Source organism: Hypanus sabinus, chromosome 10, assembly GCF_030144855.1.
Source record: "Hypanus sabinus isolate sHypSab1 chromosome 10, sHypSab1.hap1, whole genome shotgun sequence".
Taxonomy (NCBI): Eukaryota; Metazoa; Chordata; class Chondrichthyes; order Myliobatiformes; family Dasyatidae; genus Hypanus; species Hypanus sabinus.
Genome location: NC_082715.1, coordinates 75706071 through 75723337, shown reverse-complemented (window position 1 = coordinate 75723337; position 17267 = coordinate 75706071). Strand labels below are relative to the sequence as shown.

Sequence of the window (17267 nt, the reverse complement as noted above, 5' to 3'; positions counted from 1 at the left end):
CCTCCCTTTCTCCCGAGGCCTCCCATCCCATGATCCTTTCCATTCTCCAGCTCTGTATCACTTTTGTCAATCACCTTTCCAGCTCTTAGCTTCATCCCACCCCCTCTGGTCTTCTCCTATCATTTTGCATTTCCCCCTCCCTCCACTACTTTCAAATCTCTTAATATCTCTCCTTTCAGTTAGTCCTGACGAAGGGTCTCAGCCTGAAACGTCGACAGTGCTTCTCCCTATAGATGCTGCCTGGCCTGCTGTGTTAACACCAGCATTTTGTGTGTGTTGTTTTAATTTCCAGCACCTGCAGATTTCCTCGTGTATGTCAGGCTTGTGTTTTTTTTTAACTCAAGCCCGTCACCCCTACTGGGTCGTAGGCCACAGACAGAATCTCACCAGAGTCCTCTATCCTAGGCCTGTCTTTCAAGTTTTCTCCATACATAGCCCATCTTCTTGGTATCCTTCCTCTTCCAAGGATGAGGTCTTTGGAGCTTCTATTGCCTTGTTGCTATCCCAATGCCTAGCACTCCTTTTGCAGCCAGGCTTTTAAATGCCCATACATCATTTAGCTTTTTATAATATGTTTTTATTAATATCTTGTCTGATTGTAAATGTGTCCATATTGTATTATATGGAATTGATATCGATTTGTATTGTATAAACATACTAGTTTTCTCCATTTAGCCAATGATCCGTCAATATAAATGCATACATATATTTAATACCCTAAATTTGAGTCATGTACTAGGTTCTAAATATTACATAATTTTCTAGGTGCCCAATTTGGAACTGTTGTTTCACTTCCATTATCTGGAATAATTTGCTATTACATGGATTGGTCATATGTTTTCTACATCTTTGGTAAGATTTCATGGTGTAATTATAAGGCTTTGCATTGTAATTTAATCCTACTTATTGAAATGTTGTTTTCTTCCTTCCTACCTACCTAAATAGTTACCAAGATAATATTTGAGTAGGTGGTGATGTGAATCAGTAAAGCAGGAAGAACCATTCCTGTGTCTCTGGTAAAGTACATCTATCCAAGAGGAAAGAAAATCATGTGTAGTCACAGTATATGGGAATTTGTGCCATTTTCAGAAATCACATGAATGATTTCATTCTGTACTGTCAAGACAGGTTTGATATCATCTGTAAGCTGGAATCCTGGTACGTCCTTCCTTGCCCTTTGACATTTGCATTATTTGGCTGCCTCTGCTGAAAGCAGTCAATTTGAGGAGTCCCAATTGATTGGTGTGGTTTTATCTATCTAAGGATTTCTGTATTGAGCTCTAACAAATTACATTCCAAATGGAAATTAAAGTACTTGTTTATGCATTATAGCTTTGATTGGATAACACTTCACTAATTATATGGCTATTTTGCTTTTGAATATATTTGCCAAATATATTATTTTCAGCTAATGTAAATAACATCATGACCCGTTCTTTCTATTGAGGAATAATTGAATGGAAATGTCCCGAATCATTAAGTTTTGAAGCTTGGAAACAGATCCTTTGGCCCAACTGCCCATACCAACCAAGATACCCATCTAAGCTAGTTCTGTTTACCTGGGTTTGGCCTATATCCCTTTAAACTCTTCCTACCCAAGTATTTTTATTTAATTTGTTAATGCCTGAACCACATCTTCTGGTAGTTCGTTCCATATATAGGTTACCCTCTGGATGAAAGAGCTGCCCCTTGGGTTCCTATTAAATCTGTCTCTTCTCACCTTAAACCTATGCCCTCTTAATTATTCCCAGCCCTGGAAAAAATACCTATGTGCATTCACCCAATCTATGCCCCTCAGGATTTTATACATCTATTTAAGATCACCCGCAATTCTCCTACACCCCAAATTGTGGCCCGCTCAATCTCTCTATAACTCAATCCTTTGAGTCCTGGCAACATCCTTATAAATCTTTTTTGCACTCTTTCCAGCTTAACGGCATCTTTATTTTAGCAGGATTCTTTTTGAATGTAGTATGAGCTGAGTATTTTATGTTCTTTAGTGATTGAATTACTTAATGTTTTAAGTGATTTGTTAAATAAAATCATTCAATGCCTGATGCTCTCGGTTTAAACTTGATTATTTGTGGTACAATGGTCTCTGTAGGTATTAGTTACTACAGCTATTAGTTATTGCAATTATTATTATTGTGGTTCTTTTATTTATTTAGATTTCAAGCATGGCAATTATTTTGCTTTCCTATCACTTGTAGCCATTAATGGTGATGCAGCATGTCATATCAAAATTTTAATTTCTAAAGGGAAACGTCTACTAAAAATGCATATTTGTTGGAAAAATCTTTAAATTGGTACTGATGGTGTAGATTATATATAGTGCTTTTGATTTACAGATTGCCTACATTTTCACAATGAAATAATTTATTTTTATCAGGTGCACTGGGAGTCTTTTGGTGTCTGCTATGGTTCTGGCTGGCAAGTGACACACCAGAAACCCACAGAACAATATCTAATGCTGAGCAAGACTATATAATATCTTCTCTTTGTGGCCAGGTAGGATGTGTGCTGCCACACAGAAAAGCTGACAATGTTGAGAACTTTAACTTCACTGTCACATCAAAAAGAGATGTCAACTGTACTTGCACTAAATTTGCTATCTGTAATGTTGCAGCATTTCAAATGATTTCAAATTGTTTGAGGGTTCTGTGTAACTACTGTACAACAGCAACATGACACTTTTGTCTTTAATATAGGAAGACCATTCTGTCCATAATTTTGTGAAGGTGGAAAGGAATAAGTTATTTCATTCCTTCATTTGATGATTGGTAGCTTTGTGGGTAACTTAAAGCTATTACAGCTCCAGCTCTAAGATCCGGGTTGACTACCTGCCACTACCGGTACTCCCTGTGAACACTTTAGTTTTTTGGATTTGCTGAGTTCTTCTGGTGTTGGCAGTGCATCTAGCTCCTCCATGACTGGTAGATCTGGGATAGCCTCGAGTGCTTGTGACTACATTCTGGACTGAGTACAACTCTACATAGCTTGCCTTGATCAGATATGACCTCTCTGGTGTTCGATTTCAGAGGGGCAGTCTTGTTGACAGAGGGACCTCTGGCCTTCTTGATGCCTTCATACATGCCTAGTACATCCCCTCCCTGTGTCTGCAACAGTCTGCATATTACTGCACAAATTCAGCTGGTAGTGTTGATGCAGCAGTGCTCAATTTTCTCAGCCTTGTTTTTTACATTCTTAAGATTATCTCGGGTGCTGGTGTTGGGATCATTCTTGTAGGGAAGGAGGGCTCTTCTTTTGGCTTCAGTCACTAGTTCAATTTCTTCCCCGCTTCCATCATACCACACTGCTCGTGTACGTTCTCTCTTACGAAATGCAGAGATGGCTGAGTTGTAGATGAAAGTACCACTTTCTGTTGATTGAGTTGTCATTTGTAGGTGGAGACTGCCACAGCATCTTCAAAGTGGTCAATGTGTGTGGTCTGCAACACACACAAAATGTTGGTGGAAAACAGCAGGCCAGGCAGCATCTATAGGAAGAAGCGCTGTCAACGTTTGGGCCGAGACCCTTTGTCATAGATGCTGCCTGCCCTGCTGCCTTCCACCAGCATTTTGTATGTGTTGCTTGAATTTCCTGCATCTGCAGATTTCCTCATGTTTGTGTTTTTAAATGAACTTCTTCATTTACTTGGCACTGAATGCTTAGAAAATGTTGATGCATGGTCGACCCTTCCTCTTAGAGTAGTGCAGCTTCTTTGGTGCGATCCTCACTTTGTTGTCTACTAGGGAGTGGTCAGTGTCACAATTTGCGCTGTGATAGCTGGAGGCGATAAGGACACTTCTGAAATTTGCATGCCTGAAGATGACAAGGTCCTTCTGATTCCGGTGGCGATATCATGGTCGTCTCCATGAGACCTTCTGAAGCTCCTTGCACTGGAAGTATGTGTTGGTCACACACCGTCCATAGTAACAGCACAGTTCTATTAGCCTCTACCCATTTTCATTCATCTTTCTCACTTCACATGGGTCTAAACAATTGGGCCAGGTCTTGCTGTTGGTTCCTACTCTAACATTGAAGTCTCCCAAAAGTTACAACTCTTTAGCGCTAGATATCGTGGACAATGCTTCATCCAGTGCCCCATAGAAGAGATCTTTATCTTTGGTTCTGACACCAAGAGTTGGGGGCATAGATGCTAATGAAGTTGACCAGGCCAGATGATGCTGACAGGTAGAGAGTGAGGTTTCTGCCTGTCCCCCCAAAGGCGACTCAATAGCTGCTGCAAGTGTTTTCCTCAGTCCAAAGCCGACATCACATAGTCCTGGCTCATCCTGGGACTTCCGTTGCCAGAAGAAGGTGTAGTTCGATTCTGATAGAGCTGCTGTCTGCCTGACAAGTCTCCTGAAGGCAGGTAATGTCAGTATTAAGTCTGCATAGATCTCTGTCTATGATGGCAGATTTGTGTGTTTGATCAACCTGTTTGATGTCATTCATGAGCCCAGGACATATGGTCCTGACATTCCAGCTTGTGATACGAAGAGCTTGAGTCTTCTTGGTTCCTCCAGGCTTGTCTGGTGTTGGGTTTCAGCCTACCTGTTGAAGTTGGTCTCTAAACTCCACACATCCAGTGAAGTAGGCAGGTCATGGCGGAACAGTGTCTTAATGGTTTGGGGTTGCCCAGCTTAATGCGGACAGTAGCTATCCAAAGAGATGCAGTTGTCTCTCCCACCGTCATAAGTGACCTTTGGTGCTCATTCCTATGCCAAGGGATGTGAGTTTAGAACCAGTAACTACCTCTTCCCGTGTTGTGCTGAAGTCTTCGGACATCACTGGAGTGACCTCTCCAGGGTGCTAAAGGCCTGGGCAGGTGGTATGGAGACCTTGCGCTGTCTAGATGACAAGATTTCCCTGTTGGCCTTGCTGATACAATCTAAAGGAAAGGTAGAACCTGTACAATTTGATACCAGCATGGCTGCAGGAATTGCCAGGAGGAGGCATAGTATACCATTCACCCATGTTATGGACTTCACTCTGGACTTGCTGTCCGGGTTTACTTCCTTAGCTTTCATCTCTCCCAAGACTGACCCACAAGGAGGTGGGCCATTATCTCATAGCAAGGTTGATGGCTGCTCAAGGCTTGTACATGGACCCTGAGTCTTCACACGTCAAGGCTGTCCATCACACCTCAATAGGAGTGTTGTGATGGAAATAACTGGTTCTTTGAGTCTCAACAGTAGAGGTCTGGACACACACAGTTTTAATAATAAGGAATTTATTATTAAAGGGGAAGTTGGGTCAACACAAGCAACTACAATACACAGGAAGGGGTGTGGGGACAGGGTACAGTTACACAAACAAAGAACAAGGGAAAAGCACTACAATAGTTATCCCCCTTGACCTTGGATAGCTGCGGCTCCCTTACCAGGACAAACGATAGACCTTCCCAAGCATAAATCAATGTACTTACCTCCAGTGAGGTGGTTCGTAAGAGAGGCCGAGCCAGGGACAAGTCTCACCTTTTATAGTGTTATGTACCCTGTAACTGGATCACTTACCAGCAAAGATAGAGAGGTCCGTTGAAGTCTGATGGTACTATTTTTAACAGTATTTATTGATAAAAATACACAAAAATAATATCAATGCAAACATACAGATAACATACGTTGTCGATACTAAATCTAAAAGCGCGGGTATAATAATAATCAATAAGAAATAGCTCTGTCGTTGTCTGGGGGATAATGTATTGTCCGATGGAAATATAAAAGTCACTCAAGTTCATGCAGGCTGCAGCCTTTGGTTGAAGTCAAGAGAGAGAGTTTAAAACTTGCCCATTCCTTTTATGATGTCAATCCTTCGAGAGTCGTTGGGGCTGATTTCTCCTTTGTTTTAGCTAAAGCCGTTCTTCCGTGGTAAGGCCCACCAATTCCGAGGCAAATGGAAAAGGACACACGTGGACTTTCCACCAGCTGTCGCTATTACGCTGTTACAGGATTTCTAACGTTTCTTCTGGTGCGTCTAAAGGGGCTGTTCCCCAGACCCTCTTTTATCCTGACTCACAGGGTCTCAGATGTCAATCAGGTCGGGATGATGCAATCCCTCAACCAACCCCCTCTGATCATTCCCTGAGGGCTTCCATGAAGTACAGTACTCAATACACAATTCCGTCTCCAAGAGACAATGACCTTTTCCGTGGCTTTGTATCGCTAAGGGCCAGGATATTCCAAATGTCTCTCTCTCATTTCCTGGGTCTCCTGACCTGAACTAATAGCGATCTTGCGATTCTCAAAAAGGAGGGGGCTACTTTGGACCCTTTGGCCCCTCAGAGTTGGGCACAGGCATAACAATAGAATGGGGCTGGGCGAGATAATCCAATTAAGGTGACCAATAATTTAGGTGTGCATTGGTTAGTTGGGAGGGACCAAATATTGATTGGCATGTGGTGTGTCCTCCGACCAGCCAGGTGGCAGTGCATCTGTCACGTGGCCGGTATCTCTGGATACACTCCACCCCTCAGATTTTGAGCCAACACACATAAGAGGGTGAAACAAAATCGCATATACCAGAAATAACCAATTTTGAGCAGCTAAGTAAATGCAGAAACACTCTTAATCAGCTGGCATGCGCAACATAGTGTAGAAATGGCTATGATGTCAAGAATGAGTGCGATGGACCAGTGAATGACAGTTGCCCACCCTAGGGACCCAAACGGCCACCAATTGCCCCATGAGTTGTTGTGCTGGAGGAGCTGGTCCCTTGATTTTTGAATTTTAGCCACCGAGTCCCGAATGTGAGCGGCCAAGTGAGTGATGTTGCTGGACTCATCAGGGATAAAGGTACAGCATTCCTTACTGCACACGTTCCACCATCAGCAGCGAGCAGGTAGTCCAGTGCCATTCGGTTCTGCAGGGCGACCATCCTGACAGCTGTCAGTTCTGCCGCCGTTCGGGTGAGGGCATCCTCCGTGTGTTGCAGTGCCACTGCCGTCTCGTTGGCCAGAGTCTCGAGCACACTGGTCATCTGGATCACCTCCCGGGACAGCCAGGCCGTACCATAACTGGGTAAGGCTATCATCCAGAACCTCTCTGCCTCTGTAATGGCCCTCTTGTCCCGGTGGCCGCTGTACGCCGGATGCTCCCCAAGGTCATTCAGGGGGTGGATGAAGGGCACCACGTATGCTGGAAAGCAGCAGCTGTACCAGCTCGTGGGGAACCACGGGTAGGCGTGGTTGGGTCCCGTTTAGGGTCCAGGGAGCTCCCAGCTTAGTGGCATCGTCGGCAGTGGTCACTGGGGCACCCGGGTACCAGTTTCGCTGACAGTTGCTGCGATCAACGGAAAAGTTAGAAGTGTGCGCATTGCGGAGTCTGCACCAGCATTCGTTAGGTATACTCAGTGGCTGTGGAATAACTCTGAGGGTGGGGACTTGGGTGGAGGTCAAGTTGTAGGGAGGGAAATACCAGTTCCTGAAGCACCCACCCCATCGGGGGTCAAGGGAAGAGACATTGTGTAGTGGGGAGGAGAGTGGTGGGGGACTGCCAGCAGGACCCCCCAAACAGATATACCAAAACCAGCAGGAGCAAACAGTCTGTGTAAACAGTTCATCTCCATGACATCCACCAGGATCGGCGTGAGTGGTAGCTCATCATCGGCGTGTGCTGGGGCCCGCAAGCAGATCCAGCAGTCCGATCTGTTGGTGTTGCTAGCAAACTCGTAAGCGACCCTGAGGAAGGTGTTGGCAGCTGTCACAGAGCCGAGCATCGCAGCGACCAGGAGGGACGACCGGAGTCGCACCATTGTCCTGTAGAGGGAGATGGGGGTGGAGGGGTGGGGGTAGGTGTAGGAGGAAACTCATTCCCGGCTGGTTAAATGCCGGGTATGTATACAGGACAAATCAGATTTGCCCGGAATGGCAACCCAGCGGGTGTCCCCTGGACCGCGCGGGACAATTTCTCCCTTTCTGGGGAGGCTGTGCAGCTGTCGGATCCAAACTCTGCCCGAGTCCTCGGTCTCGGGGGGTTCGGTGGATTCCCAGTCGGAAGATGGGGACTGTGCCGGGTGGCGGGCCAGTGGGGATCCCCCTTGGCTAGTGGGCCGTGTGTTTAACTGGTTAACGGCCTGCTGAAGGACACTTAGCCACCCCTGCAGTGTGCGAGAGGGTGTCCGAGTGCGGATTTTGTCTTTGAGCAGGCCGTTCATTCTTTCAATTAAGCCTGATGCCTGGGGGTGGTGGGGTATATGGAATAGCCACGAGATCCCCGCCTCAGCCGCCCAGGTCTGGGCTTTGGTCCCAGCAAAATGTGAGCCCTGATCGGATTGTACCTCCCATGGGACCCCATAGATAGAGGAGAGGTGCTGTAATCCTCTGATGGTGCCGTTCTGGTCGGCCCTCTCACAGGGCACCACCACTAGGACCCCCGAGTATGTGTCCACCATCGTGAGGACATACTGCTTCTTATTCCGTTGCGGGAGCGGTCCAATATAGTCGATTTGACATACCTGACCTGCCCCCGTGCCGCGACGAATGTGGCCCGGTGGCCCTATCGGCCAGTCCCGTGGCCTGACTTGCTGGCAGATGGGGCAGTTATCTACAGAGGTTTTACATTGATCGGGTGTCAAGGCGATACCGAATTGTTCAGCCCAGCATCGCGTGCCATCGGCCCCTAAGTGGCCACCTTTGTGGTGTGCCCACGCAGCTAGTGCACTGGGGTCTGTGTCGGGTGGAAGTGGTGGCAGACGATATTTGGGCAGCCTGGTCCACAGCAGCGTTAAATGTTGCCACTTGGGAATAGGAGTTTCCCTTCTCAGGGAACTGCCTGCCAAGGCTAACGAGCTCCATCTGCCTGGGTTTAGAATCAGAGTTGTCCTTCTTCTTGACTAGCTGCCAGCTGAGACTGATGAGCCCGGCACCACAGGGACTGAAGCCATCCCTGGACCCCCCCCCCAGCAATAACACAGGGACTGAAGCATCCCTGGACCCCCCCCAGCAATAACACAGGGACTGAAGCATCCCTGGACCCCCCCCCCCCCAGCTCCACCACAGGGACTGAAGCATCCCTGGACACCCCCCCCCCAGCTCCACCACAGGGACTGAAGCATCCCTGGACCCCCTCCCCCCAGCAATAACACAGGGACTGAAGCATCCCTGGACCCCCCCCCCCCCCAGCTCCACCACAGGGACTGAAGCATCCCTGGACCCCCCCCCCCCCCCCAGCTCCACCACAGGGACTGAAGCATCCCTGGAACCCCCCCCCCCCCCCCAGCAATAACACAGGGACTGAAGCATCCCTGGACCCCCCCCCCCAGCTCCACCACAGGGACTGAAGCATCCCCGGACCCCCCCCCCCCCCCCCCCCAGCTGCATGTGGCGTTGGCATGCTGATGGCTCCTCCACCCTGCTCTATTAGATTATCAGAGAATCAAATTAAAATGCTGCGATCAAGTCAACTAAACCTTGGATATTATCCATCTCTGTTGCATTTGGACTTGAACTATTATACTTTGTAGACTACATATAAAACTTTGCAATAATTAACATTCTGTGAAATGAAAAAGCTCATTGGTAGAAACAGCTGAAGATGCAGCAAGGATTTTACCTTGAAGAATTGCTACAGCAATGCCTTGGGGGCTGACCTCCAAAAATCACAGCCTTTTCTCCTCTTTTGTGCTCTTAATATCAAAGGGCACTTGTTCCGGTTTCACTTGTGGAATTTGGCTTTGAAGGCAATAATCAAAGAGGAAATAATTAATCACTTACAAAACCTGAATGTCAAAATTGGTCAACGTGATTTTTATAAAAGGTAAGTTATGCTGGACAAGTCTGATTGATTTTTTTGAGGATATCTCAGAGAGATTGATTTGTGGAAATTCTAGATGTAATGTATTCAGATTTACCTAAGGTATGTGTTTCGATGCCCATCTACCTAACCCAGGGGAGAGGTTGGATCACTCCAAGGGCTGAGCCAATTTGGTGAGATCAAGAACGGCTTCAGGCTGAGTGACCCATGTGTATCACTACACTGGGATCTGTGTCCTAAAGCGAGGCACTACCCAGTGCTTAGACAGTGTAAGTGTTGGTTCAGATAGACTGGAAAGCCCGAGTGTCGGAACCAGAGGTGGGGGTTGGGCTAACTTCACTTGCTCTCCTGTGATCTCTCAGCAGCAAAGTGCTCTGGCTGCTATGCAATTTAGACCAAGGCTTGGGCCTACTCCAGCCGCTCTGGGGAGTGGATCTAAGGGTTTAATCTGGTTTGAAATGTTGTCGCTTGCTTCTATTGTTTACATAATTGTGGGCTTTTTTTTTGCTTTCTCTTTCTCTGCACACTGGTTTTCTTGTGTAACACTCGGCTTTATCGACTCACATTTGTCTAGGGGAAACTGCCGTAGGCCCTGCCAAACTGTGTACTCACGTTTGCGTAGATGCTGTGTAATGTGTCCCTGTACAAGCCCACAAATTAAAATATCAGACAGTACACAATGTACGATTAAAGGATTACACTTTATAACTCTTATTTGGTGGTGTGATTAGTAGAAACAAATAAAACAAAGGCGCCACTCATTAAATTTATCATATATAATGTGCAAACAAAGATTTTCAATGTACTATTGAGACTCATTGGGACCAGTACATTTTGGTCTAATTAAATAGCTGCCCTAAGTTAACCATGGAAGTAGTTAAAAAGTATGAAAAAAACAAACTACTCTTTAACTGAATCACAACTTGGGTATTTAAATGAAATACAGAACAGACCAGTACTACTACAGTTCTATAAAATTGTGTATTAGTTCCTAATAGTCATTGATGGAGGAATTCATCCAGTGTACGCTATTGTGTTTGAGGTGTCCTCTGAGGGGTAGCACCTCTTGTAAAGGGGTTGATGAGTTCATTTTGGGGAAGCTCACTATCCTTAGGTCCCCAATGGTTGTGCAGCTCTCACCTGTGGCTCCAAATAGCTCTTTGAGTGCAACAGTGGTCATACCCCATACAGCACTTTGACAGGTGGGCGAAACAAAATGAAATTGGGACATGCCTGTCCTAGCATGTGAAATCAGCTCTGGCGGACTGGGCAGAAAAGATCAACAGTGAGAAGTCATGGTTATCCGCTGCAACCAAGGAAGACCCCAATTTGTGATGACACTGGATCAGGACCTCTGAGGTAAAGAGAAAGTGTAATTATTGCAGTGCAACGGCTTTGCCGCTTTAAAAACTCTCTGTACAGGTTTTGCTGTTGTTGCCAGATATGACAGACAGCCAACATATTACCATATTCTTTTGACTACTAATGGCACTGTCAACAACTCCTTCCATCAATATGCTGATGTCAGTGGAGCAGGATATTTTGCCCTGCTTTTTACTGGCAGGGTGTTCTTGGGAAAATTTTTAAACATATTTTCAGTTAATCTGTTTGCACATAACTATATTCTTCCCTATTAATATGAGTTTGACAAGGAGAATTAGCTAAAGGGTATCAGTTTGACCTAGTGGTAGCAATTTTTACAGATCTTAGTTCAAGCCTTCTTTTTCTTTCATGACAGGGAAGGGGAAATGATGGCTTTTAAGTTAGTTATAAACAGGGATTCTGCAGATGCTGGAAATTCAGAGTAACACACAAATGATGCTGAAGAAACTCAGCAGATCAAGCAGCATTTTTGGAGAAAAATAAACAGTCAACATTTTGGGCTGAGACCCTTCATCAAGACTGGTGGGTGATGAATCTTGGCACGAAATGCTGACTGTTTATTTCTCTCCATAGATGCTGCCTGACCTGCTGAGTTTCTCCAGCATCTTGTGTGTATTATTTTTATTCTGTTATTCTTTGTCTGTGACAAGTTGATTTTATTGTGATGATGTGACTCAAATGCAGGATTTTAAGCAACTTATCAGCATTGGCTGAACTTAAAACAAGAAATTAATTTTATTGAATAACAATTTAATTAGCTTAATGGAAGGCAGCCCCAGCCAATAATAGATCCAGTTCTAAAATTATGTGCTATTGCTGGATATGTAGTTCCCCATATGGAATTAAATAATATTTGAGTTCTTTTTTCCTTTAAATTTATTTTTTCTCATTTTCTATTTTCATAGCATTCTTTTAAGAAAAATGTACCATGGCAGTCTATATGGAAATCTTTGCCACTTTGGGCTATAATTGTTTCTCACTTTTGCTACAATTGGACCTTTTATACATTGTTAACACTGCTTCCAACCTACATGGAAGAAATTTTACAATTTAACATTAAAGAGGTAAGTGTGAAAGGTTTGTTTTATGCACTTTAAAGTCATTGTATGCATTGTGTTTTATGTGAAATTTAGAGGAGACAATAATGACAATTAGCCAAGATTTTTTGCCCTTTAAAGCTGATTCACACTTTGATAAATTATTTCTGATGGATAATTAGTTGTGTCCCATACAATACTTTAAATTGAGATCCATCCTCATTCATATCACTGTCAGAAAAAAAAAACAAGGGAAAACTCTCATGTTTATCTACTTGGCTAAAGTTATTTCTGACACCAGTTTAGCCCAAAATTACGATAGGATCCTTGTTATAAATGTCTGTTAAAACTTGCTGCTATACACAGTAAATACTATGGCAAAACAGTTTAGATGCCAATCACAATGGTGAGCAATATCAGATATGGGATTCTCTTAGCTATTAGCAGGCTCTCTTAACTATTAGCAGACCACGCTAATGGTGTTCATGATCAGTATCTCATCAACTTCATTAATTTCAGTTTAGACGATCCTAGAATGCCTTTTGTTTGTGTACTTTAGTAAGCATAAAGCCTTAAGACCTAAAAGCAGAATTTGGCCATTCAACCCATTGTGCCTGCTTCACTGTTCAATCATGGCTGATTTATTTTCCCCCTCAACTCCATTCTTCACCCTTTTTCCTGTAACCTTTGACACCATTACTGATCAACCTCTGCTGTAAGTATACCCAATGACTTGGCCTCCACAGCTGGCAGTTACAATGAATTGCACAGATTCACCATCCTCTGGCTAAAGAAATTCCTCATCACCTCTGTTCTAAAGGGATATACTTATGCCCCCAGGCCTAACCTCATCCTCTATTAGAAACATTCTCCACGTCCACTCTCTGTACGGTGACATCAGCCTATTGGGAACAGTAACTTGTACAACAAGCAAAGCATTTATGGTAATGTGATTTAAATTTAAATTTGTAGACTTCCATACACTATCACAAGCTTTAGTAGAACAATAGTTATAAAACACCTGCCTGTCTTCTCAAAGGTAGAAATGAGCAACAGTTTTAAATAGAACAATAGTTTAAGATCACCTGAGTGATAAGCTGCTCTCATACATTAATTCCACAGGTAACTATTCCCTTCCTCCAGTGCAATGTGTATCCTCGTAGTAAATAGGAAATTTTTGAGTTAACCACATCTTTTTAGCTCATTTCAGATTGTACTCCCTGCATTTAAAAAGAATCCTCCATCTTGCCTCTGATTCCTTAGCTAGTTGCCTTACTATCTTCTTTGGTTATCAGCAGTTCTCCCAGAGAAAGCAGTTTCTCTCTATCTTCTCTAGCAAAATCCTTCATTTTGAAATTGAATGTATCTCCCTGTTAGTATCGTTCTTTGAAGAATGATTGAAATTTCTCCATGTAGCTGAAGTCCTCGATCCTTGGTAATATTCTACTAAATCTCTCTGAATCCCCTCTAAGGCCTTCCTAAAAATTGTCATATGATGCTCCAAATGAGGTATATATAATGCCTTCGTCCAAGACCTCATATACTGTACTTAAGTCTTTGTCAAATTCCAAAAATATATCAATTACTAGATCTTTCTCTTTCTGCATTTAAAATTGTAGCATTTAATTTATGTGGCTTGTTATTTTTTTTCTTTCATTCCAAGTGTATCATTTGGCAAGCAGCTATTCAAAATTTTACCTGTCAAGTATCTGCCTATTTTTTCTGAAATCTTGCTGTTAAATAGTGTAATTTCTGTGAGCAGTACCAGAGAATGTTTAAGTAAAGTTTAATTGATTTAACGCTACAATTCCACCATCTTTGCATAAATTTATATTCATCCAAAATTTTGCTGCCAAGATCTTAATTAGTATTAGGTTTTGTTTATTCATCAGATCCTGATCTGTTAGTAACTTAACAACAAAAAAATGCAATTTCTCCAAGGCCCTGCCTTACCTCCAGTCTAGTAAGTATTTGAATCTTATGTCCTCCTCCAAACTGTATCCTATTTATTCCTATCACTGGTAGCTGTTTACTTAGGACCTTAGCTTTAGAATTACCTTCCCAACCTTCTCTGCCTTTATCTTAATCTTTTAAGACGCTCTTACAAATCCACCTCTTAAAGTGCTTTTAACTGTTTGTCATATATACAACTGTTTCTTGGAGTTAAGTTCAAGTTCAGTCGATTGTCATTTAATCATATACTGCCAAACGAAGCAATGTTCCTCTGGACCAAGATGCACAACACAGTACAAGTAACACACATAACAAATAAAGTAATGTTACCACAAATAAACTAACACACAATCAGGTGCATTTATGATACAAGTTAAAAAGTAAACAGTATAATGCTACTGTTACTTCATGTATGAAGGAAACAGGGAGTTCAGCAGTCTTTTGGCCTGGGAGAAGAAATTGCTTCCCATCTTAACAAATCTAGTCCTAATGCTATGGTACCTCTTTCCTGATGGTAGGGGGTCAAATAAATTGTTGGATAGATGGCAGGGATCATTGCTAATTCTAATGGCCCTGCTTATGCAACACTCTGGATAAATATCCCTGATGGGTGGAAGAGAGACCCCGATGATCCTCTCAGCAGTTTTTGCAATCCTTTGTAGGGGCTTGTAGTCAGATGCCTTGCACGTCCTGTACTAGATAGTGATTCAGCTGCTCAGACCCTCATGATGGTGCTCCTGTAAAAATTGGTTAGAATGGGGTTGGGGGAGCTTTGCTCGCCTCAATCTCCTCAGGAAGTGAAGGTTCTTCTGTGCTTTCTTGACCAAAGAGATGATGTTGAGGGATCCTCTGTTATATACACTCCCAGAAACTTGGTGCTCTAATACTCTCCACAATTGAAGCCATTTATGTGTGAGGAATTGTCAGTCTGTACTTACCTAAAGTCCACAATCATCCCTTCTGTCTTGTTCACTTTGAGACTCAAGCTGTTGTGCTTGCACCATTCTACCAGCCACTCTGTACATCGTCTCATTGTTGATGAAGCCAACCACTGTTGTGTCATCTGCAAACTCAATGATTCAGTTTGAACTGGATCTAGTAGTGCAGTCATGTGTCAACAGTGTGAATAGCATAAATAAATTACATTGCTCATGATTTTTTGTTTTGAGACATTTGCTTAGTTAATATCATTCTGACTGTCTCCGCTGGGTCTGGTTTTGTGAAATGGCTAAGTCTGAGACTTGCTGACAAGATTTTCAGAGCCAAAAAAAATGTCAGTTTACTCTGCAGCTGGACTTCACATAGAATCCAGTTGTTGGGCAGGGAATTGTGCCAGCTCAGACCTGGAGCTGAATCCACTGGAGAGGTGTAGAGGAGCAGAGCAATCATATTACTTTAATCTTTCGTATGTTTTGTTAACTATTTTTAATTGATTTTAGATGGCTGTGTATGTTAAGGACATTTTAAGAAATTAACATTACTGAACATTTATACAAGTGGCTAAACCTCATGGCACGTTCTCAAAATAATGTCCCTTTATATCTTAGGTGGGGGTGAATGTCTTTAGTCAGAGGTTGATGAATTTGTGGAATTTCTTTGGGCAGTGGAGCTGGATTCATTTGGTGTATTTAAGGCACAGATTGATGGGTTCCTGATTGTAAAAGCTTTAAGGGTTACGGGGGAAGGCGGGACAATGAGTTGGTAAAATCAGCTAACATTGAATGGTGGAGCAGACTCAATGGTCTGATAGCCTATGTCTTCTCACTGTGTGGTCTTCTTTGCCAGATCTCAGGTCTCATTGAGGATGGGACGCCTTTACTGTAGTGTCTGAGACCACTGTACATGTTTAGACCACACAATAGACTTGCAGAGAGCCAGTGAAATGTTTCCTTTTCTTTCAGCTTAGATAAATCCAGGCGTGGATAGTTTGCAGATTACAATTTCAAGCATGGGGGACTAAGCTAATGTAATGGACCTATATTAATACAAATTCAGGTTAGCAGTTACCGCAGTGTTTTACAGCACCTGCTCTGAGATTGGAGTTCAATTTCCATCGTTGACAATAAGGAGTTTGTATATTTTTCCTGTTATCACATGGTTTTCTCTGGGTGCACTAGTTTCCTCCCAAATTCAAAAGCTTTAGTAGTGGGTATGCTCTATTGGCGCTGGAGGTGTGGCGGCTCTTGTGAACTGCCCAGTACAATCCACACTTATTTGATTTCACTATATTTTTCGATGTACTTGTGATAAATAAAGTTAATATTTATATTGTGTAACATAAAAATTGGGGTTAATACTACAGAGTTTCATTTGGGAGGAAATTTCATTGAGATTTTACTTGATAATTTAAAGCCATATAACAATTACAGCATGGAAACAGGCCATCTCGGCCCTTCTAGTCTGTGCAGAACGCTTACTCTCAGCTAGTCCCACCGATCTGCATTCAGCCCATAACCCTCCATTCCTTTCCTGTCCATATACCTATCCAATTTTACTTTAAATGACAATATCGAACCTGCCTCTACCCCTTCTACTGGAAGCTGGTTCCACACAGCTACCACTCTCTGAGTAAAGAAGTTCCCCCTCTTGTTACCCCTAAACTTTTGCCCCCTTAACTCAACTCATGTCCTCTTGTTTGAATCTCCCCTACTCTCAATGGAAAAAGCCTATCCACGTCAACTCTATCTATCCCCCTCATAATTTTAAATACCTCTATCAAGTACCCCCTCAACCTTCTACGCTCCAAAGAATAAAGACCTAACTTGTTCAACCTTTCTCTGTAACTTAGGTGCTTAAACCCAGGTAACATTCTAGTAAATCTTCTCTGTACTCTCTCTATTTTGCTGACATCTTTCCTATAATTCGGTGACCAGAACTGTACACAATACTCCAAATTTGGCCTTACCAATGCCTCGTACAATTTTAACATTACATCCCAACTCCTTTACTCAATGCTCTGATTTATAAAGGCCAGCATACCAAAAGCTTTCTTCACCACCCTATCCACATGAGATTCCACCTTCAGGGAACTATGCACCATTATTCCTAGATCACTCTGTTCTACTGTATTCTTCAATGCCCTACCATTTACTATGTATGTCCTATTTTGATTATTCCTACCAAAATGTAGCACCTCATA

General features: G+C 43.2%; 1 protein-coding gene across 2 annotated transcripts in view; it reads left to right on the top strand.

The window, feature by feature from the left end:
• The window catches only part of slc17a5 (solute carrier family 17 member 5), a 55676-nt gene that overhangs the window by 18165 nt on the left and 20244 nt on the right, over nucleotides 1-17267 (top strand). For both annotated transcript variants that reach the window (XM_059982098.1, XM_059982099.1), the window contains 3 exons: nucleotides 766-852; nucleotides 2390-2508; nucleotides 12044-12202. In XM_059982098.1, coding sequence (XP_059838081.1) covers nucleotides 766-852; nucleotides 2390-2508; nucleotides 12044-12202 — 365 coding nt within the window. The remainder of the gene's footprint in view (nucleotides 1-765; nucleotides 853-2389; nucleotides 2509-12043; nucleotides 12203-17267) is intronic.